Raw genomic sequence first — 24,551 nt, 5'->3', positions numbered from 1 at the left:
TTTGGAAAAGCAATTTGACGCTCATATCAATAATTGATAACTATATAGTTTCATGAGTGGAACGGTATACATAATGGTGGTTTTTTATTGCTTTCAGTAACTGTGTCATTGCAGCAACATCGCATTGCAAACGTGCAAATTAACGCGTTTCTGTACTCGATATATTTATCTCAACAGCTGGAAATATTTTCTAAAGATACAGAATAATTACACGTTTTATATTTATGTCTTATTATCGATGCCTAATATTGATGAAAAAAATACAACAATAAATAAATTTTCGTTATTTTGTAATATTAATAAATTATTTTTCTGATCTCGGTTCTAAGGATAATAATATACCCGCAGCAGCACGCTTATCGTATCATAATTCAGATAAACTATTTTTCCCATACACAATTTCTACGTACTATCTGCTATGAATACTAAACGTGTAGAAACAGTGAAACAGAAGTAAATTCGTCTAAAATTGATGTCGACATTGAAACCTGCTTCTTTTACAGTGATTTCAACACCTTGAAAAAATAACCAATGACTGCGAATAAATTAAAATGAAAAGGTAACGTAAACGTTATATAAGCTGCTTGTGGCGGAATTTCGATTCGTTGCGGAATGAACGGCTTTCTTTTCGGATGAAACGAAGAACAAGTTTAGCTATTCTTCAGGAAGTATAATGTAGGTCATTGGACTAAATGGATCGCAGCTATTCAATTTGTCAAATATTTTCTCCTAATCGTTGAGTGCAGCTTGCAAATAGGAGCATCGATATCGTCTGTCAAACACATGTAATGACACACTGGACTACGTTAGCTCGCAACTAGAGCTGTATGTATCTACAGCGAAATAGTAACACTCTCGATGTCAACCTTATCCTACATCCAGTCATACATGTTTGCGTCACAAAGATATTCATCCTTCGGCAGCAGTTCATTACGAGTGGTATAACACTAAACTACATTAAAAGGAAAAACCACGGGATTAATAAATCAATATTGGTTGATCTTACGATACCTATCGTTGATCGCAAAAAATTGGCATAGATTTATCTTCAAGATAAAATGAAGCTATTATTACTACGAAACGCTATCTGATCGACGTAATTTTGCCTTCTTTCTACTGTTCGCTGACGCCGTATTTTGTTATCACAGTGTAAATATGTTACATTGAGACTCTAGTTGTGCCGATTACGTGAGTTACCTCCAACATTCGCTTCCATCATCGCGAAAGTAACGAAAGAAATAGAAGAATATTCTAGTAAGTATGAACCGATAATTTCTTCTAGAAAGACGAAGATAAAGAGCGTGAATTATTGCTAGATGTTAACTTCAATTTCGTATTCTGTCGTCGACCACAAACATGAGAATCTGTAAATTGTTGTTCGTAATTTTCCTGTGCTACGTATGGACAGAGTGTAATACTCTAGAAGGAGAAATTTTAAGATCGTGCATTTCAGCGAAGACTTGTGATAATTGCCTGCAAGCCGGTCCTTCTTGTGCTTGGTGTAGTGATTCGGTAAATGTCTCAAGATGCTTCTTCGATTGGATCGGTGAAGTTATTTCATTCAGACACGAAATTTCAGTTGTACGCGTTAAATTTTCTCTCTTTTACATATACTTTCAGTCTTATACGAATTCAACAATTGGAAGGCCGCGATGCAACTCACCGGAAAAATTGAAACAATTCGGTTGCCTACCACAGGAAATTCGTACGAGTTCTCCGGGGACGATAAAGTTTATCAAGGATTCGAATTTTCAGGATATGGAACCGGAACGAATACCGATACAATTGCGGCCGCAACGAATAAAAGTGATGATTCCACCTCATTCCGAGATAACAATTCCCATTCGTTATCGGCTGGCCAAGTACGTTCGTTTAACAGATAACCCATTTCCGAAATAACACGAACAAAGTGAACAAGCCTGAACTTTCAAAACATAACTTCAATTTACTCAGTATAAAATTATTTTTATTACGAAGATGTTGATAGGTGTTGATAATGTATCGATAGAAAATTCATTAAACCTAACGATTTAAAATGATTCAGAAATTATCCACTAGACTTGTATTATCTAATGGACTTAACATGGTCGATGAGGGACGACAAGGAAACTTTGATCAGATTAGGGTGGAATATGAGTCAAACGTTTGGCAGCATCACCAATAACTTTCGTCTAGGCTTCGGTAGCTACGCTGACAAACCTGTGATGCCATACATCTTCCCAGGACACGAGGAGAATCCTTGCAAGAGCGAGCACACTGAATGCTCTCCTATTTATTCTTATTGGCATCATTTACAGTTAACTGGTGACATTCAGCGATTCATTACAGAAGTACGAGATTATCTGCAAGAAAGTTAAACTCAGAACGGATTAAATGGATTGAATTTCAGGTAAATAATAGCCAAGTTACTGGAAACGTTGACAACTTGGAAGGAGCGATGGATGGACTCGTGCAGGCGATAGTTTGTACCAATGAAGTTAATTGGGCGCGTCAGGCACGAAAAATTATTTTAGTGGCCACCGATGGACACTTACATACCGCTGGCGATGGAAAGGTAAGAAAAAGTTATTATTTAATAAACAGAGATTTCGGTAATTACATACATAGAAAAGAGCACGTCTCACTGTCTTTATTCACCTCAATATGTATAAAATCGATTCGTGATTAATCAAGTATCGTTAAGGTCAATATTCTAAGTAATTTCGCTATGATAACATATGCATATGAGAATTAATGAGATCGATGATGGGTACTCTCTTCCATGTTATTATCGAAATTTTAAGACATCTCATACGAGTATGTTCGTATCGTAATCAGTTAGGTGGTGCTGTAAAGCGCCAGGACTTCAAATGTCATCTCGATGAACGTGGACAATACTCTGTAGCCGCGCAATTCGACTATTCCTCGCTGGCAGAATTGTCAAGACTATTGCAGGAATATAAGATCAATGTAATATTCGCCGTGACGGAAGAGCGTCGTAACGAATACGAAGAGATCGTCAAGTTGCTGAGAGAAAAAGCAACCGTCGCGACTTTGACCAGCGACAGCTCGAACATTCTGGATATCATTGAGAATGCTTATCATCAGATTACCTCGAAATTGATCTTACGCGACAATTCTTCGAGTCCGTTGATAATGGAGTATTTTTCCAACTGCGGCAAAGGAAACGTTTCGGAGTGGAACACTTTGGAATGCGATGACATAAAGGAGGGACAGGTGTACGATTTCAAGATTGTACTGTCTTACAAAGAATGTCCAAGGGATAAAGACCTATGGGTACATATAAACTATAAATATTAACTCGTATAAAACTTACATCATCTATACGCATGCTGTTTATGAATTGAAAATGAAGCTTTCGATGCAAATTTTTTATTTTTGATTTTCCAACCATATTCTTATTTCGAGACACGGAGTATCCTTGACTTTACTTACATCGCGAATTCAGTCCCACGGCGTAATGGCTTATATGAGAACATGACTTTATATTTTTGTCAGAGACAAAGGGTTGTGATCGAGGATGCACTAGCTTCTCAACTGTCAAATATAATAATCGATGTTGAGTTTCTGTGCGGTTGTAATTGCAAAGATACCGGAAGTACTTATTGTCAGCACGGAACGTATGAATGCGGTTTATGCAGATGCGACTCTGGTTGGTCCGGTAAGAAGCTTTGATTTCTCCTTTGCAATGGAGTTGTTTAATATTGGTAAAATTCGCAGGTGAAACATGTGATTGCGATGAAAGTTCACTGTCAAATAACGTACAGCAGTGTATCCGAGACAACTCAACGAAAATTTGTTCCGAGAGAGGTGACTGTGTTTGCGGAAAGTGTTTCTGCGATGATGAATACAAAGGAGAATTTTGTGAATGCTCTGCGTGTGATAAGGTGATTCTGGATTATTTACATATTACATATTATTTTTACATACTGTCATATTTATATACATATACATACTTTAATTGCATACTGTCATACAGCCATCGCGTACTACACTCGGATTGTACAGTTTGTTCGGAAAATTTGTAACACTTTCAACAGACGATTTATTCTATTATTATATCGTATCTTCTATATTTATTGAGATTTAATGAGAACTATTCTTTGTATACTATTGCAAAATACTGTTTAACAGATTCGTGATTAATCAAGTATCGTTAAGGTCAATATTCTAAGTAATTTCGCTATGATAACATATGGTGAGGTAACATAGGTACTCTCTTCTATGTTATTATCGAAATTTTAAGACATCTCATAGAGTATGTTCGTATCGTAATTAGTTGGGTGGTGCTGTAAAGCGCCAGGACTTCAAATGCAAAATACTGTTTAACAGATATACTATTTCCAATTGATCGTCAAATGCACTTACAAGGAAAGATCTAACATCATATCTAACATACTCTGTTTGGCCAAAACTAATCCTGTCGTTTCATTGAAAGGATTAAAGATGGAATTAATCTTCTTTTTATAGATGGATGGAATTGAATGCTCGAATAAGGGTACTTGCAATTGTGGTGTTTGCCAATGTATAGAAGGATGGGAAGGGAACGCTTGTCAGTGTCCATCAACCAATGAACTCTGTATTGCACCAGGAAGTCAAGAAATTTGCGCTGGTCACGGATACTGCGACTGTGGAGAATGTCGGTTCGTATTTATTATTTGCGAAAAGATCTTCTTCCGTTGGAATATTTAAAATTCATATTAAATTATTGCATTCTTCGTAAACATGTCGAATGTTGTTCAGATGCAACGTTACCGCAGCAGACGGCTTCTATTATCGAGGTACTTATTGCGAATCAACGATAAGCACTGGCGGTAGCGGCCTGTGCGTTCTTTATGATCGTTGCGTTAACGCCACTGTCGAGGATCCGAAAAAGGCAAACGAATTTTGTCAAACGAATATTATCACTTACAACATTGAAAGAGTGGAATCCGTTGACATAGGTAAATTGAAAGAGCGTGAGTAAATAATATGATGACGTCAACGAGCCAACATACTATTTATTTTAGGAAACGGACACCACTGTTTCGTGAAAACAGTAATGGAGAGAACGACCTGTTTCATACATTATGTATACGAGTTTCAGAGAAACAATGTTGTCACCTTAAAAATTGGTAACAAGGTATATATCCATATTTGTAATTATTACTGCGGATACTTTGCAAATTCATATTTTTGTCAACATAATTATTTTAGGTATGAAATCATTTTACCTATTAAATATAGATAGTATTATATTTAGGATATTTTGCACGTATACATATATTAAGTCATCCCATAAGTAAAACAGTCGTGGATTCTTTTATACTAGATGAAAATAAAAAATGACCTGTTAGCATTTATTAAGTGTTGAATTTTCCCGTATATCGTACAATTCGTTATCCTGTTCAATTAAGTTTTCTATTCCAATTTTATAAACCAGTGATCATTCCGCATTACTTATGGGGTGATCCAATATTTCCGCATATTATGTGTATTCCGTGTAGTTTTGCAGTTTCAAATTCCCCATTAATGCATGAAACCCACGTTACCCATTATTGTTATACCTATTTTTTTAAATTTATATTGATACATTTAGCAATGTCACACTCTGGTACACGGAGCAGTCATCCCATCTGTAATCATCATCGGAACAGTATGCCTCGGACTCGCTTCTCTACTAATTTGGAAGTAAGAACCATATGATAAAGATTAATTGAATTACAATTTATTAGAGACAAATATTGATTATAAATCGGGTGCACAGGTGTTGGGCATCCATAAAAGACAAGAGGGAATATGAGAAGTTCATGAAGGAGCAACAGAAAACTGTATTTAGTTTAAACCAAAATCCTCTGTTTAAATCGCCTATAAGCCGATACTCAGTTCCTTCGATGTACAAAGAGGACTGAGAAATCAAATTTCTTCGATTAAGTAGGTTAATTCAATTCAATTGATCTTTGATCGAAAGATTTGGAAGAACACATGGTACTATCATCAGACAATATATCATTCCAGAAATGGTTTCCAGGGGAAAACGTGATGGACTGCAACATATGAAAGTTTTTAATTCAAATCCGAGTCTTGTATAATAATTTTCGAATTTGACATTTTTTTCAATCTTTTATGATAGAGAATCGGACAGCCACATGGAAAAGATGAAAAGTGCATTTTTGTCAATTTTTTGACGTCATATACTTACAGGTAAATCATTGTAAGGTAGTTAGAAGAGGAATAAGTTCTTAGGCACAAAAATATAAGCTGCGTAAAAGTAGATAAATTTATGAAATTTTGTAAACAATCAAAGATATATCTAATATTATGCCGATCGATATTTTTGATGAAACTAATTTTTAAATCGCTTATCATGTTTGAGCCTATGGTCTTCAATTTATAGATATATTTGATTTAAAGAAATACTTTTTACATCTACTGATATATCTTCGACTACCCACGCAAATCCAAGAGGTTCTCTGTAAATAATATTTGTAGATGGTATATTATTGTGCCATATAGCTTCAATCGAGGACCCATCGGGAAATATGTATGTTCCTAAACCGACCATCGTTCCGTTCGGATCTATTCTACCTCGATACTGAGCGTCGTTATTATACCTTAAGTAAATTGTATGTGATTTTATTTAATTATAGATCGTAAAATAGACTTTATTACTTAATATGAATATCGGCATTAGAAAACGTATCATTGTTCCATTCTCCGTGATAGGTATCAAAATTATCAGTAGTATATGTTCCTTTTCCTACACAAGCAATTCAATTGACAGAGTTTCAAAAGTGGGCAATATCTCACAAAATGTTACCTTGCTTAAGCAAAAGTAATTGATCATAATTTATTTTATATTCTCCGTCGTAAACATCTCCATTCCAAAATGTAAATTTTCCCACTTTCGATTGTACATTTTGATCTACGATATCAAATTCATTTATCTTTGCCATTTTGCTGACACCTCGTCTCTTCATTTTAGAAAACAATCTCTTTGCAATTTAATTTCCAATTCTTTGTACGTTTTCTTTTTACACAAATTATTATTATAATTTATAGTATGAAAGAAAAACATAAGTACAAAAACATCAAGTTCTTTTAATCGCCACCAATGTCGTAGCGCTGAATTAAACACAAATCAGACTATACTAGTTAACGAATCAGAGCACCCGTCCTATTTTGTCAATAACACGGTTGGTTATAAGCCAGAAAACCTTGACATAAATTTTCATTTTGTTTCCAACAAGGAAGCGGTATGTCTTGTGTCTTATTTTATTCTTACTTTTTTTCCATATTCTATAATTTCCGAAAAATGATCTTCTGCTTGTGAAAACTACCTTTAAATCTGTAGCCACGTGACCTTGCAAACGACCTCTAATTTGGTATTTGTATCGTCTGTCTCTGGTTGTGCTTAACGATAACCCCTACATCATTGACACGCTTGGAACACGTTCATTGTCCGAGTGTCTAAGTAAGAGATCATTAACGTCGAATTTCTTGACACTTTCTACTAAAACTGGTAGTAAAAGATCCACGAATCATCCGAGATATGATACGAACGACAACAGGCCTACGTAATGAATTGGCAAACGCAATACTACGAAGTTCTGTGCGGACGAATACCGTAAGATCTGTGATCATACGATGTCTTCACAGAAAATATGTACAAAGGTATTTCATTTTCCGTTATTGCCATCTTAACTTATTGTTCTAAGTTTTGTCGTCCTCTGATTAAAATTTATCTCATTGATTGTAATTAAGGTTATCTTAAAGTCATTCTATTTTCCAATTCTACTTAAAAGTTTTCAAGTATGGCATTATTTCCACCTGTTATTGATGAGGATAATCAAAGCCATAAATGCAAATGATTTCATAATCCTCTTTTGCTTTTCTCTATTTTAGAACAATTTTGTTATATTTGATTTGCATTAGTCTCTTATTCATTCAGTATGCTTAATAGCGTAGATTTGTTTTTTTACATTTCAAGGAAAATTTTACATTCTTTTAGAAAAATTTACTCATTTTTATTCAATACTTAGGATTCAAATTCATAACACCTTACGTTTTACGGTAACTCCGTGGAAACAACAGTTAAGGTATTATGCAGATTATCCAGATCATGTTAAAGTGCAGCTTCCTGCGTTATCACCTACTATGGAAACAGGCACAATTGTCAATTGGCACAAAAAGGAAGGTAATATAAATAATTCATATGTATAATAAACTCATTAACAGTTGTTAATGTTGTATCATCATTTTAGGTGACAAGTTGAATGAAGGTGATCTACTTGCTGAAATTGAAACTGATAAAGCTACGATGGGTTTCGAAACACCAGAAGAAGGCTATCTGGCAAAAATTATAGTAGCTGCAGGAACAAAAAATGTTGCTATAGGCAAATTAGTTTGTATAATTGTCCCTGATGAAAGTTCTGTAGCTGCTTTCAAAGATTTTAAAGACGATACTCCAGCAACTACTGCGTCAGCTGTCCCTGCGTCAAGTGTTCCTACACCATCTACTCCCCCACCATCCCCTGTAACGCCACCAGCACCTGCAGCACCTTCTGCCCCAAAACCACTGCCTACTGCATCAGGAGAGAGAATATATATTAGCCCATTGGCTAAAAGACTTGCAGCCGAAAAAGGCCTTGCTTTGGAGGTAAGTTTTAGGTCATATAAAATTAAAAAATTTTAAATAATTCTATTACTTTCTTAAAGGGTTTAAGAGGTTCAGGACTATATGGATCCATAACATCCAAAGATTTAGTAGGTGCACCAGTTATGGCTGCTCATCCTACAGTACCAACAGTAACAGCTGCAACAGAAGGGATGGATGTTCCAGTATCCAGTATCCGCGCAATAATTGCAAAACGTTTACTGGAAAGCAAACAAACAATTCCACATTATTATTTATCAATAGATGTAAAAATGGACGCCGCTCTCGAAATGCGAGAACAATTTAACAAGATGTTAGAAAAAGAAAAAATAAAGCTTAGTGTAAATGATATCATTATCAAGGGAATGGCTATGGCTTGTAAAAAAGTACCTGAAGGTAACAGTGCATGGTTAGGAGAAGTTATTAGACAGTAAGTAATATGTTGTAATAAATAATTGCTATTAGTAGCAGAGATTATAATCATACGGATTAAATTTTCTCTTTCTTTTCCTTTTTATATAGATACAATAATGTTGACGTAAATGTAGCAGTCAGTACAGAAAGTGGTCTAATTACACCAATAGTTTTTGGTGCAGACACAAAGGGTATAGTTCAGATTAGTAAGGATGTAAAAGAATTAGCTACAAAAGCGAGAGAAGGAAAATTGCAGCCGCAAGAGTTCCAAGGAGGAACTATCACTTTATCAAATTTAGGAATGTTTGGCATTAAAAATTTTTCTGCCATCATAAACCCTCCTCAATCAATTATTTTAGCTGTAGGCACAACTGAAACCAGGTTAATACCCGCCAAGAATGAAAAAGGGTAAGTGTGTTTGTCCAGCTTTTTTTACGTAATATTTTACATTTTATTCTTTAGTGACTTATTTTATTTTAGATTTACAACCACCCAATTTATGTCTGTCACTGCCAGTTGTGATCACCGTACCGTAGACGGTGCAGTAGGCGCGCAGTGGTTAACAGCTTTTAAGAACTTCATGGAAAATCCAACAACTATGTTGTTGTAGTAAATTTAGCCACTGAGAATTTCAATGGGGTAGTTTCAACAGGTGCGAAAGAAACATTGTTATGTTCAGGAAGGTGACCAAGAATATTCTGTACATTTGTGTATAGTACAATATAAAATTGTGTTACTTTACGCATTTGTAAACCATCAATTTTTGATAGATTCGAATTTTTCAAAGTCGCATTGTATTTCCTTTATGTAAAAACATCGTTAGGACAACGATATTTGCGGACTCAAGGTAACACTATACCATTAGATCATATTTTACCTAATGTACTATATATATGTGGTTTTTCATTGAATATAAAGTAAAAAACTGAGGATTAATTTCATCATTAAATGAAATAACAATCTCATTACTTTATTATTGGTGTAAAAACCACATCTTTGCCCCAGCAATATTAGTGGTCACGTGTAAATATGTGTATTTATGAAATAATATTATGGCCACCATATATTGCAATAATTTAATTATAACTTAGGGGAAATTGTGAAAGAAAATGTGTCAAAATGTTTATAGTAAGTAATATACGTAAATGTATATCATATTTAATAAATTGTAACTTACAAATTTAATGTTATTTTTATTTTTAAGCTTGTGTTATATCTATGGATACTTAAAATAACATTATAATTCTATTATATTATGTAATAAGTAATAATAATCATGGTAATCATATAATTTTATTTATGAAGATTAAAGAAAGCGCGGTTATCGATCATACTGATGGAACTGCGGTCAGAGAGAAAATGAGAATGCTCACACTAATAGACCTGGTTGTTCCCGAACTAGTGCTGCACCATGCGGCCAAGTGCTGAAGCCAAAGTTAGCATATACAATATCCTATAAAATTAGGGATCTGCTCTGTTTGGTTCTTTGAGATTATTGCAGGTGCGAGTAAATATGTTACAAAAACAGCTATTGAAAATTCAAAATGTTATATTATTTTGAATTTTTAAAAAGCGGCAAGTAATAGAATTTGTTGATTATGACGCCATCATTTGATAACACTTTCTTCATTATATTACACATGTATTTTCATTGTTTAAATAATATAAGATTATAAACTAGTTATAATACACTTTATATCGTATTTGGTGTTATTTTACTTACAAAAGTGTAAGAAATATGTTGATAAAAGTTCCATAAGTTTTCGCAAAAAAGCTGATTATTTGATTCGTTTTAATCATTTTAAAACAATAATATCATATCTTAATTAAAAAGAACAGTGTATATAGTAAGAAATATATCTCTAAAAACCATTTAATACATATATATTGTTCATATACATTATATTGTATAAAAATATGTCACGTGTAAATGCCAACCAATCTCGAACGATCAACCATAGTAATGAATGAAACTTTTACTAACATATTTGTTATATTTTTCTAAATAAAATGAGACCAAATACGGTATAATTTGAAGCAGAACGGTATATTCGGAAGCAGATATAATATATGGTAAACTAATAAAAAATATATAAAATAAATAGATAGTATAGAAGGAACTATATTTAATAATTGCTATTATCTATCTCAGATAGAAAAGTAGAACCGTACAATGAAGTAGGCTTTTGTAGCGTGACACCATATCGATTATAGCTCGTTTATGATAGAACTAAATAGGTTCTTATATATACTAGGATAGAACAACTTCCACACTTGGCCGCGTGATGCAGCTCCTGCATTGTAGAACAACCAGAACAGTGTCGTGAGTATTTTCATTTCTTTACTGGCGTAACATGCTATGAATGTCTCAGAGAGAGAGACAGACACTCTACTCATCTCTGTCTGTCTGGCAAGAACACTAACTTTGCTATCTTCCATGTTGATTTCTCACGACTAGTCATGACTCAATTTTCGGACGGTTTTCCCTAGCGAGTGTCGAGACCTGTTTATATAACCGTGGTTCATATTGTTGCCAATATAGTTTGAAAACCACATAATTTTACTGTGGGTATTCCTATAGTTAATAGCAGACGACAGATTTATCAGAAACTGTTTTAGAACTAGCACAAGCTGTTATTACACAAACATAATTTTTGTAATCATCAAGAATCATATTTTAGTATTCTATTGACTATATGTACAACTGGTTAGTACTTTTCTAACAAAAATTTTTGTGAATATACATATTTTTTCCAACAATAATTATATCTAAATATTACAATTTTACAATTAAAAAATTTTCATGTAAATGGAAGTAATATACAGGATGTTTTAGAAAAGATTCCGATCTTAAGACTTAGAGATCTTACAGCATTCACCAAATAAAACATATCTAATTAACATTGATCATAAAAACAATTCTTTCGATATAAAATCAACTTTTATTGTTTATTAGCGTTCGATACCGTGAGTCTTTTCGCAACACATTGAATTATGTAGTTAATGAAAGCGACCGTACTCACTAGTAGTAAGTAGTACTTATATACATAATACTATCCTACATACGTAGTTCGGTTTATCATTCTTTAGAAGTCTCTTTAATGTTACGCATAATTGCTTGACAGTGTATTTTTTCAAAGTTTGGAAGACAACAAATAATTTTACATGCCGACTATTATGAAAACCATTTACAATTTATACAATTATGTATATTCATATAAACTCGGAATAATTGAGTTGAATTCCACAATGACGAGTTAAATCATTTAAATGCCAAAAATTAAAGGATGGATGTTACGGATAATGTTGATGGAGCCTTAGATCCTCGAATACAGGTAATTATCTTTATAAAAATAATTTTTCCATTTGTTTTGCTTATGCCAATAAATATATATTTGTTTAAAGTTATAGGTTATATGCGTAAATAAATGATTACTAAATGCAAACGTAATGCCTAATACAGCCTGGTACCATGTTCCACTTTGCTTTCACTTCATTTTCATTCTCAACTTTTGTCAAATAATAAATGTACATATCTAATAGTAGTTATTTAATTGTAGATCATTATTTTGATAATGTTCTTAAAATAGTTGTTTAATATATAATATCTGCAAGGTATAATTGCAAACAATGTATAACATGTAATTATTTTTATTTCCTTAATGTTATTAATTAATATAACAATAATAATTGTCTTTATTATAATAATAATTATTATTATTTTAACGAATAATTTGTAAATAGTAATTTATACAAATTAAAATTATTATTTGATCTATAATTTATCAAATGTAAAAATTGTCTGCTGGAATTCAGCATTTTATTAAATAGGAAATTTGTAATTATAAATATTAAAATCTTTCTAATAGTAAAAATATCAGCCAGTAAGGAATAAAAAGAATAAAAATTATATAATAATTAAAATAATTAGAAATACTTACATGAAATATAACTATATATAAAAAACAATATCTCAAAGAATATATTAAATCCAGTTATAATTTTTTATAACATTGAAAATACAAAATACTAATATATTGCATATTAGACAAAATTATATATAGCATATAGAAATTGTCATTAAAAAATAAGTGCCATAAAATTATTCAGTATAAATCATTTTGAATTTTCAGATTGAATTAGAGAATTTGAACGATGCAACAGATGATATAAATAAACTTGAAACTGAATTGGATGTAAGTATTATTAATTCTTTCAGACAATGAAGTTAAAAGCTTTTTGTACTTTGTGTATAAGCTATATTAGGATATGGATTAAATGATTTTGCATAACATTTATGATGTTCAATTTGTATATAAATGTATTAGTTTTCTTTTTAAATAATGTTTAATTCTTAATGATATATAATATTTATTGTTCAGGAAGCTCACACTGCTTTTAGGCAACTATTATCTGAAACTACCAAAAGATTAAAGGAAATATTAAGTAAAGTAGGAAATAGTTGCGTTGAAAAAGCAAGGTGTTATTATGAAGCACTTGAAGTGGCACGTCAAGCTCAGGTGAGACCATAATTAAAATATTTATTAAATTTTGAGATATAAATGAACAAAATTTGATACAGATAAAATGTCAACAACAAGCTCAACTATTCCAAAGAGCAAGTGAAATTCATGTGGCGGCAAAAGAAACTGTAGCATTAGCTGAAAGTAGATTCATGTCACATCAACATGAATGGAATTTTGATCAAGCATGGCAGGATATGCTAAATCATGCAACGCTTAAAGTAAATATGACAAATTAATAAACATTAAACTATATAGTAAAAAGAAATGGTGGTGATTATGTTGAAATATGTACATATGAATATGATGAAGAAAAAACAAAAATTAAAGTTTAGTTCAGTTAATTTTGATTATATTATGACTTAGGTTATGGACGCTGAAAATCAAAAAGCAGAATGTGGTAGAGAACATTACAGAAGGGCAGTATTGTTTCATAATGCTGAGAAAAGATTGTTACAACTAGAGGAAAAACATCGTCGTTCCATAATAAAAGCGCGACCATATTTCGAAGTCAAAGCACAGTGTGATCAAATGTTAGCAACTCAAAAAGAACGAGTCGAATGTTTACAAAAAGCAATACAAGATGCAAAGACTAATTATGCCACAAGTCTCCGTAGGTTGGAAGAAATTAGTAATCAAATACATCAACAGCGTCGAGATTATGGTATATACTACTTCATATTATTTTGATCAATAATTCTTTATAGTTATATTTTTTAACTTTATGTTAATTATATCTTTTAAATCGCATTTACAGATTTTATAGCTAATGGACCCAGAGAACCAGGCGTTGGTGCAGAATTAGTTAGTCCACAAAAGAATTCAAACTATGATGTAGAATTTAACCAATTAAATGGCAATAAAATAAAGGATTTCATGAATAATCGGCTAAAGAAATATAATAGAATACAAGATTATGATGTGAGTAAATACTTTATTATGTTTTTGTTATAAAAATTTGTGCACCGATAAACATCAATTCTTGATTGTTTCTTGTATTACAGAATGATTATCAATTACAAGAAGATACTGAAAATCTTGGGAAAAGATCGGTTGATGGAAGCGAAGCAATATCTTCTCAATGGGAGTTTGAACTAGGAGCTAACATAGAAAATTTGAATAATTTATCTGTTAACAATTCCGTGCTTGATCATGATAGTAAAACCGAAAGTATGTCTGATTTACATTTCTATAACGAGGAAAATGCAAAATCAAATAATTTCATACAAGAATTAAATTATAATCTTTTGCAAGATACAGATCATTTCATGCAAAATTTAAGTCAATCAAAAAAATTATTAAATGATTTTCAAATGTTGAAAAATTCATTTGTAAATACGCGTTTAACGAAACATTTTGAAGAACCAAATTCAGTAAAAAGTGAAGTTATTGATTCAGTAATGTTAAACAAACATAAAAGTAATTTAAAGAATTGTGTATCGAAATCGTTAAATAATACTCCTATAAAAACAAATATACTTAGTTTCAGCTCGAAATTTACAGAAATGAGTATACGTCAATGTATAGCAAAATATGTGCCAAATAACGTTTTCAATTTTGGTTTTAGTAATAACAAAGCTCAAAGTAGCAGCGATATTAATTTATCTTTAAATCTCGATACCAATTCCATGGAAAAACAACAAAGTTTAGATGATATTATAGATCATAAGACTGATCGTGAGAATCTCAAATTTGATAATGTTACAAATTTAGAATATAATAATACGTTGAAAATAAAAGAAGCTAATGATAATGGCCTAAATACCGCAAAAAAAGTCCATGATGCACAATTTAATGACTTTAACAGGATAAATTTACAACCGAAGTTTAGATCTAATTCTACACATTTCTTATCTGTTAGTGCCAGCTTATCGCCAATAGAAGTAAAATCGATTGTAAATTTATCAAGTGAAAAGTCTTTGAATAGAACTTCAACTGATTGTAATCAATCTGTTCCAAAACCAAAAGAAGAGCAATTAAGTGTTAATGAATTACCATTATTGTCATTATTTAAGGAAGGTAATTCCTTGATCAATAGTAAAACTAAAAGTTTTAGTATGACTAATTTAGGTGAAAACCGGAATTTCGTACTATCAGGTGACTTACGTTTAAATAATACAAAAACCTTAAGCACAGAAAAGTTGGCAAACTTGAAAGATAGTTTTTTTTTTAAGTCTACAAGATAAAGAATAAAAATTACAATCAAGTGAAAGAAATGTGATATATTATAAATTTTATAATTTTTTAAATAAGTTTAAACATAATTTCATAAATGGAATTGTACTATTTTTTACTTTGAGTCATATACAAAAGTTCAATAATATTGATTGCATAAATTTTGTTTGACAAGTGCTATAAAATAGAAATAAATATGAATTATTTATCAAAAAAGAAATTTATAAAAAATAATTACATAAAAATAACATTATATTAGTGCAAAATGTATGCAAATCTCATGCATATCAAATATAGCAACTTAATTTGGACTTTAAAAATCTATATATTTATGAAAAGACATTACGTCAAGAAATTTGTATCTTTATGATAACATTTTGTAACAAGTACATAGTTTATACTTATGTTCAATTATTCATTAAATTATTTTTCATTATGGTTTATTGCTAGCGCATTGTATTAATTATATATATTGCTTTTCTCAATTCTGTATGTTTATTGCAGAATTTTCATGTTATAGAAAATTGTATATTTATGATTCAAATTGAAAAATATTTTGTTGCTATGTAGGAAAAGTGATATCAATTTTTATAAGAATGTAATCAATTAAAATTGTATCTAAACACGTATGTAAAAAATGTGTAATTTTTATCAGCAAAAATTTTAAAATTAATTTTGTTATATAGAATTTATATTTATTATACAGACTTCTTATTTCCTTTTTAATTTGTATAATTGTATAATAATTTTCGTTTTCAAATTAAGATTTTAGGCAATCTTCCTTGGTGCTGTATAATTTATTAAAAACTCTTTCTTGTACAGCATAATTTTAGAATAATATAATTATTATAAAATTATTTGAAATTAATCAAATTAATTTACATTTATTTCCTTTATATTAAAAGTTTGCAGTTTCTTACTGATTTTAATAATTAAATGCAAAACTTACGAATACCATTAAAAACGTTGATTTGTCATGTATGATTTAATAGAAATTCATTTTTATTCTTTTATGTAAATATTGTATACAGATTTCTAAATTTAAATAATAAAAATTGTATTGGCCTGTAGTGCTTTTTTACTTAAGCTATGTATGGTACCATTTCCTGAACTGAGAATATAATTTTTATTTTTTAATTTTTTATTTTATATTTTAGTAGGATTTTCGTTTTGTAAGATTTTCAATCTTGTATATTTACATATATATATATATATATATATATATAACTTTTGCGTTACATATAAATATACCAATTTTAACATTAATATTTAATTTTTTGATGATTATATTATATAAATTTGTGCTTATATTATAAATAATATTATTAGGGTCGACGTAAATAAAATAATTGGCATAAATTTTTGGTAATTATTAAATTATCTTTTCGATGAGAATTTGAAAAAATGAGATAGATAAAATTTTAAATAAAGATCTACAAATACGATAATATAAATAGAAAACACAATAATACTCATTAACATCGTTAAATATATTTCTAATCTTCAAAGGGTAGTCAAATATTTGAAGGTTTCGAGAAGTGACAAAGGAGATAGATGTCAAAATGGTTTTTCAAATCTAATCGGCAAATCATACGTATCGAAGTTTACATCATCAATGTACGTAAAACGTTTTTAAATAGTAAATTGCAGCGAACGGAAAACAAAAATATTCATTAACGAACATTTTATATACACGTTTAAATTATTCATTTATTCGAAAATATTGGAAATATTGAAATTGTTCATGAATTTATGGAAGTCAAGAAAATTGAAGAATTTTCCTGGAATTAATAATACAATATTGATTATATACTTAGCAATACTTTGAAATTTGGTAATTATCTGACTTTTTCACTGTGAAAATCTCTTATTGTTATTTTATAAATATTACATATATAATATGTATAAAATTTAAATTTTCTTTTCTCATTTGTCTTTTCACGTATAAATAAAAACATAATAAGTAAAATATAATAAATATAATACATATAAAATAAAAATACAAATAAAAAATTTGTAATGTTTATAAAAAAATTGAAATCAAAGTACTATTTTTTTTTAATTTTATAAAAATTATAATTTTATAACTAATATTAAGTAAAAAATATTCAGCGGTTAATTACGTATATAGTTACATTTTTCATACTGAAATTTTGGAAATTATAACTTTGTATAGAATAAAAATATATATATTTGTATTTTCCCATAACTTTTTCAAATTAATCTTACGATGATTATATACATTTATTTTTGAAGAACAATAAAGAAAAAATGCATGAATTAAATTAGCAAAAGTTATAATAATATTCATAACATTTTGTAGTAAAGAAAGCGAGCTACGACGAAACACGATATACAAAATTGAAAAAGTATCATTCAAAGTGATACACGAGCTGACTTAATCCAAAGAAAAAGATGGAGAAAGAAAATCAGCGAGCTAATAAAGCAAACTGCAATTTGATAAAGAATCAGAACGAGGCACGTGATTTAGTATTCAAGGGAAGCCAGATTCGAAATTGTGAATAAATAGATTGAATTTCATTTTAATTTTTCACCACTAGAATTCTCTTCCAAAGAAGAAACTAATTTATATCTTAAATTTACGAGAAATTTTTTTACTTATTTTAAATACACCATTTCTTATAAAAATATATTTTACATATGTGGTTAGTAATTTGAATAAAATTACGAAACATTTATTTAAATAAATGAGAAATCAATTTTAATTAAAACTTACTTTTATGGATTATATTTAGATTTTTTATATAATTGTAACTTAAAAAATAATTGCGCGAACTTAAATTTGATCTGGTTAGAACTTACATTTGGTTCAATCTACAATAGAATGGAATACAAAATATTAAATGAAGAAAGTATATTTTGAATTGTTTTTTGATTTTAAAAGTAATAATTTACAATTTGGTTAAATGTAACAGTAGCATGAAAGAATTCTTTCAGCGTGAAGAACTAAAAGAACAGAATGACGGAAAGAGGATACAAGAAAACAAAAATTTTAGAATCCTAACCGTGAAAGAAAAAGAACTAAATTGCGAAGAAGACAGGAAAGAAGACGGCGAGCTAGAAAACACGATACTTGGATTCTGTGCTGTTTGTCTTGAAAATATAAATTCTAATGTTAGTCAGAATGTTCCTTGTTCTAATGAGCATACTTTATGTCAACGTTGTATTCAACATTTTGCACTGCAATCAGGTTATTTAACATAATTTTTTAAAATTAATATTTCAGTAATTGTTAAAAATAAAAATAAACTAATGATAAATATTATTAAAAGTAGTACGGTTTATTGTTAGCAATATAATTAAGAATATAATAATTTTAGTTTTTCTGCAAAGCATTCTACTTCATCTTATTGGAGATTTAATAATTTAACAATTCTAGTATAATTATAGTATATATAATTTTTATTCTATCTTCTTAAACCTTCAATAAAATGGTAGAATATGAAACAATTTGTAAAAACTAAAATTATATTATTAACAATAAACCATATAAAAAATTTGTAACTGAAGTTCCATATTTCATAAAAAGTTGTATATTTTCACATTATTTTTGTATTTCATCTAATGAATTAATACAACAAATTAACTTTCTAAAATTGCAACTATATATTCCAGATCCTGACTGCATTCCTTGTTATACACAGTGCCAGCAATCAAACATGAATTTATTGCAAGAAAGCAATATCAGCTTGAATTCCACACATACACATATGAAACAGATGCAAATTTCACAACAGCAATCAGACTATTACTCAAAACATCATCAACGATTACGGCAGTGCGATCCTATTAATATTGAACAATTATATGCTAAATCTTGGAATCAGAATTACTCTCATATGCTACAAAATTTTGATAGAAATATATTAACATATTACCATAATGATTTTGAAGATACTTCTGATTATGAACAAGTTAGAAACCAAAATAATACGAGCAGAGAACGAAGTAGAAATTGTGATAAAGAAAAACAGCGACAAAGTTATTGTAACTTACTTAAAAGAAGAAATGTAGAATCATATATGTTAGAAGCAAAAGTCAACGGACAAATTACCGCAGAATGTTCTCGTAGACCGATCCGGTGCCCACGAATTGATTGTGCTATAAATGTAGCTTTCTCAGCATTGACGCATCATTTCATCTTTGATCATCCAGAGGTACCTATCCTGAATGTAGAGCCAGGTATCAAAAGTACACTCATCGTCAGTTTTAGTGCCTTATCTTCCAATACTAGTCGGTGCCTGGCTCTTCTTTTAGTTTCTGGCAAACTTTCGTGAGTATAAACAAATATATTTAAATTGTTATTGTTACACAAAAATGAAAATTTTTTATTTATGTAGAAAAGAATATCAAGTATTTGTATGTTTAAAAATCATTACTATTAACAATATAAAAAAAATAATTTAGAAAAAGTTTGCCTTTGGAACAATAAGTATTATGATTATGTAACAATTTGTGAGATATATCTACTGATACATATGGCTTTATTGTATTTATATTGGAATGATACTACAAAATATGTTTTGAAAGTTGTTTAATTATTTTTTTATTCTTAATAGTAAAGAAAAGACTTTTGACATACAGATGTATTAAGGAGAATTTCAAATATTTAAGTAATGCATTTGATTAACATTAAATCTTTATACCAAGAGAACCTATTGCAAAATTATTTAATGGTAGTCAAATCAACCCAAAATATCGAAATCGTTTACCATTATCAGTGTTGGCCGCTCGGCTACATTGTACAGACCAATATATATCTAACGAGAAAATTAATAAAAAAAAAGATTTTCATGAAAAAAATATAATAATCGCTTGGGTTGCTGGGCTGGATATTGGAAATACAACAAACAAACTTTTATGTAGTATTCAGGTATATTATATGATTGATAAAAAAGTTCAGTTGAATAAACGATTAATACCTATGTACATGATAAGTGATATGCATATCGACTACTTCCACAACAGGCTGTAGACAAGATTGATAATGAAGGCTTACGTTGCCTAACATACACAGGTCCAGTGAACTCATTAAGAACAGCACAATGTCCTCAAGACATTTATTCAACAGGTGATTGTATAGTTCTGCATGAAGGTCTCCTCAGTCACATTACATCAGATTGTGCTACACTTAATGTTAATGTTACTGTACATTAAATATATTACAAAATTTATGTATATATATAATTAAATTCCAATTTATCCCCCCCTCCCCCATTAACATTATTAATGATAATACTTACACAGAGAAAATTGTATCTTTGATGTCTATCCAAATTGTTGAATATCATTTGGAGTGTAATACTATGTAATAGTATATTATTATTTGAATACATGTATAAAATGCAAAAAGATAAGAAAGTATGTCTAATATGTTATAAACTCGTCATAGCAGGAGGCCGTGCATACGCTTTTGGAATAAATCCATATTTTCGAGTTTTAGGCGCATATGCCCATAACCAACCATCTACAGTTTGATTTCCTAAATCTGCATATATCCAATCAGCTCTTCTCACAGATAAATCATCTGGCGCCTGCGCCTTATAATCATAAAGTACAACTAATTCTGTGCCATTTGTTTCATCTCGAAAATCTCGCAAACCTTTTTGCTGCAATGACTCATTTCCTGACATATTGTTATTTCCTTTTCCTTAAAATAACATAATAAAAGATTGGAATTAATTAAATTGTTAAGAATATACAAATGAAAATTCTGAATATTATTAAATAACATTGAAATTAACATAAACTTCTTTCATGTATATATATTTAAAATTGTAAACTATAAATAAATCTGAACTTAAATTTTTTCGTGTTTTATTAATGTTAATTTTCATAAAAAAGGGCAAAGACCAACCTAAACCATGTGTTTCTGTAGATGTTGTAGCTACTGTAGTAGTAGTGGTAGTTGTAGTAGTTGTTGCATATGAATGGAGAACATGTCCTGGATATACAAATCCAGATGGTACAAATCCTTCATTACCATCACAATGTCTAAGTACCCAAAACCAGTCAGGATCATCTCGATTGAGTACAGTTACAAATTCACCTCTTTCTACACTAACATCATTTTCATCTCTAGCTACGAAAGTATAAAGTACAATATATCTCCCAGCTGATGGATCCTGTAACATGCATTATACAAATAAAATATTATGTATCTTTCTGAAAATTAGTAAATTCTAAAGATTATACAAACTATACAAGTTATTTTCTTATGCAGTATTCATAATATATAAATTTAAAAGTTTTGTATATATACCTTAAAGAAAGGATGTACATCTGGCTGAGAGGATATAGTCTGAATAGAATTTTGAGATTGTGTGATGTTAGATCGATTAACATTCAAATCAGCAGTGGTGACATTACGAGCATAACTTTCACAGTCTGATGCTGATCCTGTGTCAGTTTGTTGCGTATCTACAGTTTGTGAACGACCTGTACCAGCAAAATCACAATCAGTCTCATTAGATCTTGGTAATTTCTTTTTCACATTATTCATAAGAGTAGCAAGTGTTAATTCAGCAAGCTGAGACGTATAAGGTGCACAATACGAATGCGGAACAAAACCTTCCATACGTGTATCAGCTGCTATTACATATACCCAATCATTTTCTCTATATAAAACATTTACAACCTAAAACATGCAAAACATAAAACAAAATAACACAAATAAATATGTAAGGATAAAATTAAAGTTAATAACAAATATTATAAATAACAATATTTATGAACACAAAACAAATATAAAAACATGAAGTTAGAAGACATGAAGTAAACAAATAACAGACATAGTGAAGAACAACGTTGTTCACATATATAAAGACACATTATAAGAATTGCTAACCTGGCCTCGTTTTACTTGGAGTTCATCGTCAACACATGGTGTAAAATCATGAACAATAACCATCTTACTATCTGGTGACAGACCATTTTCTTTTTCTATACCTACTCGGACCAATGTCTCAATACTAGCACTTCCTGTTATACGACCAGGAGGCAGTGGTACTTTTGTCCCTAAACCAAGTCCGGTACTGCCACCACCAGCGCAATCCTTCTCCAAATTAAAATTATGTACTCCTGCTGTAATATAAAGTTCAAAATTTTTACTGTTATATTTCCTCCTTCATATTCACAGTAAGTTAGCTAACTTTGTCACTCTGAATTACACTAAAATAAATTTGTTTTGTTATATAAAAAGATGTTTCAAATGAAAGTTATATGACATTAAGGAGGTATACAATGTAAAAATTGGCATTTCATTAATTTGCTTTTTTATTTATATGTGAAGATTATTTTATATATATAATATGTAACATATTTGATCCTGTAATTCAAAGTAGTTAACGGAGTTAAGTAACTCATTTATTATATAATATACATAAAAACAGGATAAATTTATATTACAACCCAATAAATAGTTTATAAGGATATAAGAATCTAAAAGAATTTTGGGATATAGAATAGCACATAACATATATTATATATAAATAGACTATTATGTGTTCATTACTTAAGATAATAATAATATATTTAAAAATGACTATGAACTTCAATAATAAACTTGTTAAATCTCAATATTCTTATTTGATATATTCTTATTGTTCAATGTATATAAGAAAATTTTAACCACATTTTCAGTAAAATTTCAAACTTAAATATTTTCTTTCCGCTCAATAAATATTTAATTATTATAAACAATGAAAAGTAATTATATATAGACGCAATTTTAATAAATATATGTAACAGCTCATATATGTATACATACAGTGTATTTTATATATTACATTTTTAATAGAAAATAAGATTGAAAAAATATCTTTACAAAATTATTTGATATTTTATTACTCACGTTTCTTTTTCTTTCCTCGACGTATGCGAACCGGGCACAAAAAAGCCATTCTGCTTTTTTAAAGTTCAGACAAAATTATATTTCCAGAACATGAATCGTTCAATACAAGGTATTACTGAGGTAAAACATAACAGGGGCAAATATATTAAACATTTTAGTAAAAATAATCCGCTCTTCTTACATCTTAAAAATTATATCGGTATTTCAAACATTTTAGTACTTATTAGTACGAATACGATATAAAGGTATAATCGTGGGTATAACGGTAAAATCTCGAACCAGAAACACAATTACTCCTTCGTTCTCCTGAAGGATTTTAGATGAAGATGAAACTGAAATTTAGATATTTATAGTCGTGAATGCAACAGGTAGACGGCGCTTCAGCAAATATACTATTGTATAACATGTCAAACAAATGTTTATTTATATTGTTCAAAATATGCATCTTTCGAAAGAAGGTTTCTTATAAATGAGAAAATTCGTTATCCCATTTTATTGATAGGTCGTTATTTTTTAAATATTGGTATTTTTAATAGTACAGTTTGAACGTACAAGTATAAAAGTTATTGCTTATTTTAAATTATGCACATATTATGAATACATAAAGATGTTATTCGATAAACGCATTTAAGATTAATATAATACATACAATTATTTATACGATCATATAGATAGCTTATTATTGTAAACTTACGGTGCCATGTACGTTCCAACTGAAATATAAAAATTTTTTTTATATATAAATTTTATAATAAATGATTGTATAATTACAATTAATTACGAATATTCTGGTTTATAATATAATTCGTCAAGAACTTAAATAATATATACCTGGTATTCAACTTTTGCAGTAATTTAAAAATATAAAAAGAAGATTTATAAAGAGTAATACTTTAAATTATTTTTGGTTAATGAATATATATTGATATGT

The 24,551-nt window shown here is 29.6% G+C and overlaps 6 protein-coding genes across 14 annotated transcripts; 4 read left to right on the top strand and 2 right to left on the bottom strand.

Annotated features, from left to right (window-relative positions):
- Positions 1-859: 859 nt before the first annotated feature.
- Positions 860-6,661, top strand: LOC132906723 (integrin beta-nu). Of its 4 annotated transcripts, none has more exons than XM_060959169.1 (13): positions 860-1,254; positions 1,317-1,512; positions 1,621-1,862; positions 2,045-2,330; positions 2,390-2,554; positions 2,818-3,276; positions 3,499-3,661; positions 3,721-3,887; positions 4,471-4,643; positions 4,744-4,943; positions 5,010-5,122; positions 5,579-5,670; positions 5,747-6,661. In XM_060959169.1, the coding sequence occupies exons 2-13, from the start codon at positions 1,357-1,359 to the stop codon at positions 5,889-5,891; spliced, it is 2,361 nt and encodes a 786-aa protein (XP_060815152.1). In that variant the 5' UTR covers positions 860-1,254; positions 1,317-1,356; the 3' UTR covers positions 5,892-6,661. The 4 variants fall into 4 exon arrangements, with proteins under 4 accessions (XP_060815152.1, XP_060815151.1, XP_060815150.1 ...); XM_060959168.1 differs by having other exon boundaries at positions 860-1,512; positions 5,747-5,913; positions 5,998-6,661; XM_060959167.1 differs by having other exon boundaries at positions 860-1,512.
- Positions 6,371-7,035, bottom strand: LOC132906745 (uncharacterized). Its single transcript, XM_060959213.1, has 3 exons — positions 6,800-7,035; positions 6,652-6,739; positions 6,371-6,593 (listed from the first exon to the last, which is right to left on the bottom strand). Exons 1-3 carry the CDS (start codon positions 6,957-6,959, stop codon positions 6,371-6,373), a joined length of 471 nt encoding a protein of 156 aa, XP_060815196.1. The 5' UTR covers positions 6,960-7,035.
- A 150-nt stretch (positions 7,036-7,185) lies between these two features.
- On the top strand, positions 7,186-10,234 carry LOC132906729 (dihydrolipoyllysine-residue acetyltransferase component of pyruvate dehydrogenase complex, mitochondrial). Its single transcript, XM_060959182.1, has 6 exons — positions 7,186-7,653; positions 8,022-8,176; positions 8,244-8,638; positions 8,698-9,065; positions 9,158-9,457; positions 9,530-10,234. Exons 1-6 carry the CDS (start codon positions 7,532-7,534, stop codon positions 9,657-9,659), a joined length of 1,470 nt encoding a protein of 489 aa, XP_060815165.1. The 5' UTR covers positions 7,186-7,531; the 3' UTR covers positions 9,660-10,234.
- Positions 10,235-12,084: 1,850 nt separating this feature from the next.
- LOC132906724 (uncharacterized protein PF3D7_1120600-like) lies at positions 12,085-16,190 on the top strand. 3 transcript variants are annotated; one of them, XM_060959172.1, is made up of 8 exons: positions 12,085-12,384; positions 12,461-12,577; positions 13,183-13,245; positions 13,432-13,569; positions 13,632-13,793; positions 13,939-14,236; positions 14,330-14,493; positions 14,577-16,190. In XM_060959172.1, exons 2-8 carry the CDS (start codon positions 12,500-12,502, stop codon positions 15,756-15,758), a joined length of 2,085 nt encoding a protein of 694 aa, XP_060815155.1. In that variant the 5' UTR covers positions 12,085-12,384; positions 12,461-12,499; the 3' UTR covers positions 15,759-16,190. The 3 variants fall into 3 exon arrangements, with proteins under 3 accessions (XP_060815155.1, XP_060815154.1, XP_060815156.1); XM_060959171.1 differs by having other exon boundaries at positions 12,455-12,577; XM_060959173.1 differs by lacking the exon at positions 12,461-12,577.
- A 1,111-nt stretch (positions 16,191-17,301) lies between these two features.
- LOC132907083 (uncharacterized) lies at positions 17,302-20,946 on the top strand. The gene is made up of 5 exons (XM_060959826.1): positions 17,302-17,312; positions 18,621-18,958; positions 19,384-20,041; positions 20,419-20,641; positions 20,737-20,946. The coding sequence occupies exons 1-5, from the start codon at positions 17,302-17,304 to the stop codon at positions 20,923-20,925; spliced, it is 1,419 nt and encodes a 472-aa protein (XP_060815809.1). The 3' UTR covers positions 20,926-20,946.
- On the bottom strand, positions 20,625-24,148 carry LOC132907324 (SH3 domain-containing protein Dlish). 4 transcript variants are annotated; one of them, XR_009658147.1, is made up of 6 exons: positions 23,621-24,148; positions 22,616-22,851; positions 22,031-22,405; positions 21,626-21,893; positions 21,012-21,418; positions 20,625-20,914 (listed from the first exon to the last, which is right to left on the bottom strand). XR_009658147.1 is itself a non-coding variant. In XM_060960295.1 (5 exons), exons 1-5 carry the CDS (start codon positions 23,667-23,669, stop codon positions 21,144-21,146), a joined length of 1,203 nt encoding a protein of 400 aa, XP_060816278.1. In that variant the 5' UTR covers positions 23,670-24,148; the 3' UTR covers positions 20,625-21,143. The 4 variants fall into 4 exon arrangements, 1 of the variants encoding a protein (XP_060816278.1); XR_009658148.1 differs by having other exon boundaries at positions 20,625-20,898; XR_009658149.1 differs by having other exon boundaries at positions 20,625-20,893.
- Between the last annotated feature and the right edge of the window lie 403 nt (positions 24,149-24,551).

Source organism: Bombus pascuorum, chromosome 5 (assembly GCF_905332965.1).
Source record: "Bombus pascuorum chromosome 5, iyBomPasc1.1, whole genome shotgun sequence".
Taxonomy (NCBI): Eukaryota; Metazoa; Arthropoda; class Insecta; order Hymenoptera; family Apidae; genus Bombus; species Bombus pascuorum.
This window is presented reverse-complemented; position numbering and strand designations above follow the sequence as displayed.

Excerpts from the sequence above, each read along its gene's own strand:
- LOC132907083 (XM_060959826.1), top strand. Across the intron at positions 18,959-19,383 it reads ACATTTTGCACTGCAATCAG|ATCCTGACTGCATTCCTTGT; the intron begins GTTATTTAACAT and ends TATATATTCCAG. Across the intron at positions 20,642-20,736 it reads AACTTTTATGTAGTATTCAG|GCTGTAGACAAGATTGATAA; the intron begins GTATATTATATG and ends CTTCCACAACAG.
- LOC132907324 (XM_060960295.1), bottom strand. The coding sequence starts at position 23,669 with ATGGCTTTTTTGTGCCCGGTTCGCATACGTCGAGGAAAGAAAAAGAAA. Across the intron at positions 21,894-22,030 it reads ATGTACATCCTTTCTTTAAG|GATCCATCAGCTGGGAGATA; the intron begins GTATATATACAA and ends TGCATGTTACAG. Across the intron at positions 21,419-21,625 it reads TACAGAAACACATGGTTTAG|GAAAAGGAAATAACAATATG; the intron begins GTTGGTCTTTGC and ends TGTTATTTTAAG.
- LOC132906745 (XM_060959213.1), bottom strand. The coding sequence starts at position 6,959 with ATGAAGAGACGAGGTGTCAGCAAAATGGCAAAGATAAATGAATTTGAT. Across the intron at positions 6,740-6,799 it reads ATTACTTTTGCTTAAGCAAG|GAAAAGGAACATATACTACT; the intron begins GTAACATTTTGT and ends TTGCTTGTGTAG. Across the intron at positions 6,594-6,651 it reads AATGCCGATATTCATATTAA|GTATAATAACGACGCTCAGT; the intron begins GTAATAAAGTCT and ends AATTTACTTAAG.
- LOC132906729 (XM_060959182.1), top strand. The coding sequence starts at position 7,532 with ATGATACGAACGACAACAGGCCTACGTAATGAATTGGCAAACGCAATA. Across the intron at positions 8,639-8,697 it reads AAAAAGGCCTTGCTTTGGAG|GGTTTAAGAGGTTCAGGACT; the intron begins GTAAGTTTTAGG and ends ACTTTCTTAAAG. Across the intron at positions 9,458-9,529 it reads CCCGCCAAGAATGAAAAAGG|ATTTACAACCACCCAATTTA; the intron begins GTAAGTGTGTTT and ends ATTTTATTTTAG.
- LOC132906724 (XM_060959172.1), top strand. The coding sequence starts at position 12,500 with ATGCCTAATACAGCCTGGTACCATGTTCCACTTTGCTTTCACTTCATT. Across the intron at positions 13,794-13,938 it reads TAAATCATGCAACGCTTAAA|GTTATGGACGCTGAAAATCA; the intron begins GTAAATATGACA and ends ATTATGACTTAG. Across the intron at positions 14,237-14,329 it reads TCAACAGCGTCGAGATTATG|ATTTTATAGCTAATGGACCC; the intron begins GTATATACTACT and ends TCGCATTTACAG.
- LOC132906723 (XM_060959169.1), top strand. The coding sequence starts at position 1,357 with ATGAGAATCTGTAAATTGTTGTTCGTAATTTTCCTGTGCTACGTATGG. Across the intron at positions 1,513-1,620 it reads GTGCTTGGTGTAGTGATTCG|TCTTATACGAATTCAACAAT; the intron begins GTAAATGTCTCA and ends ATATACTTTCAG. Across the intron at positions 5,671-5,746 it reads GCTTCTCTACTAATTTGGAA|GTGTTGGGCATCCATAAAAG; the intron begins GTAAGAACCATA and ends TCGGGTGCACAG.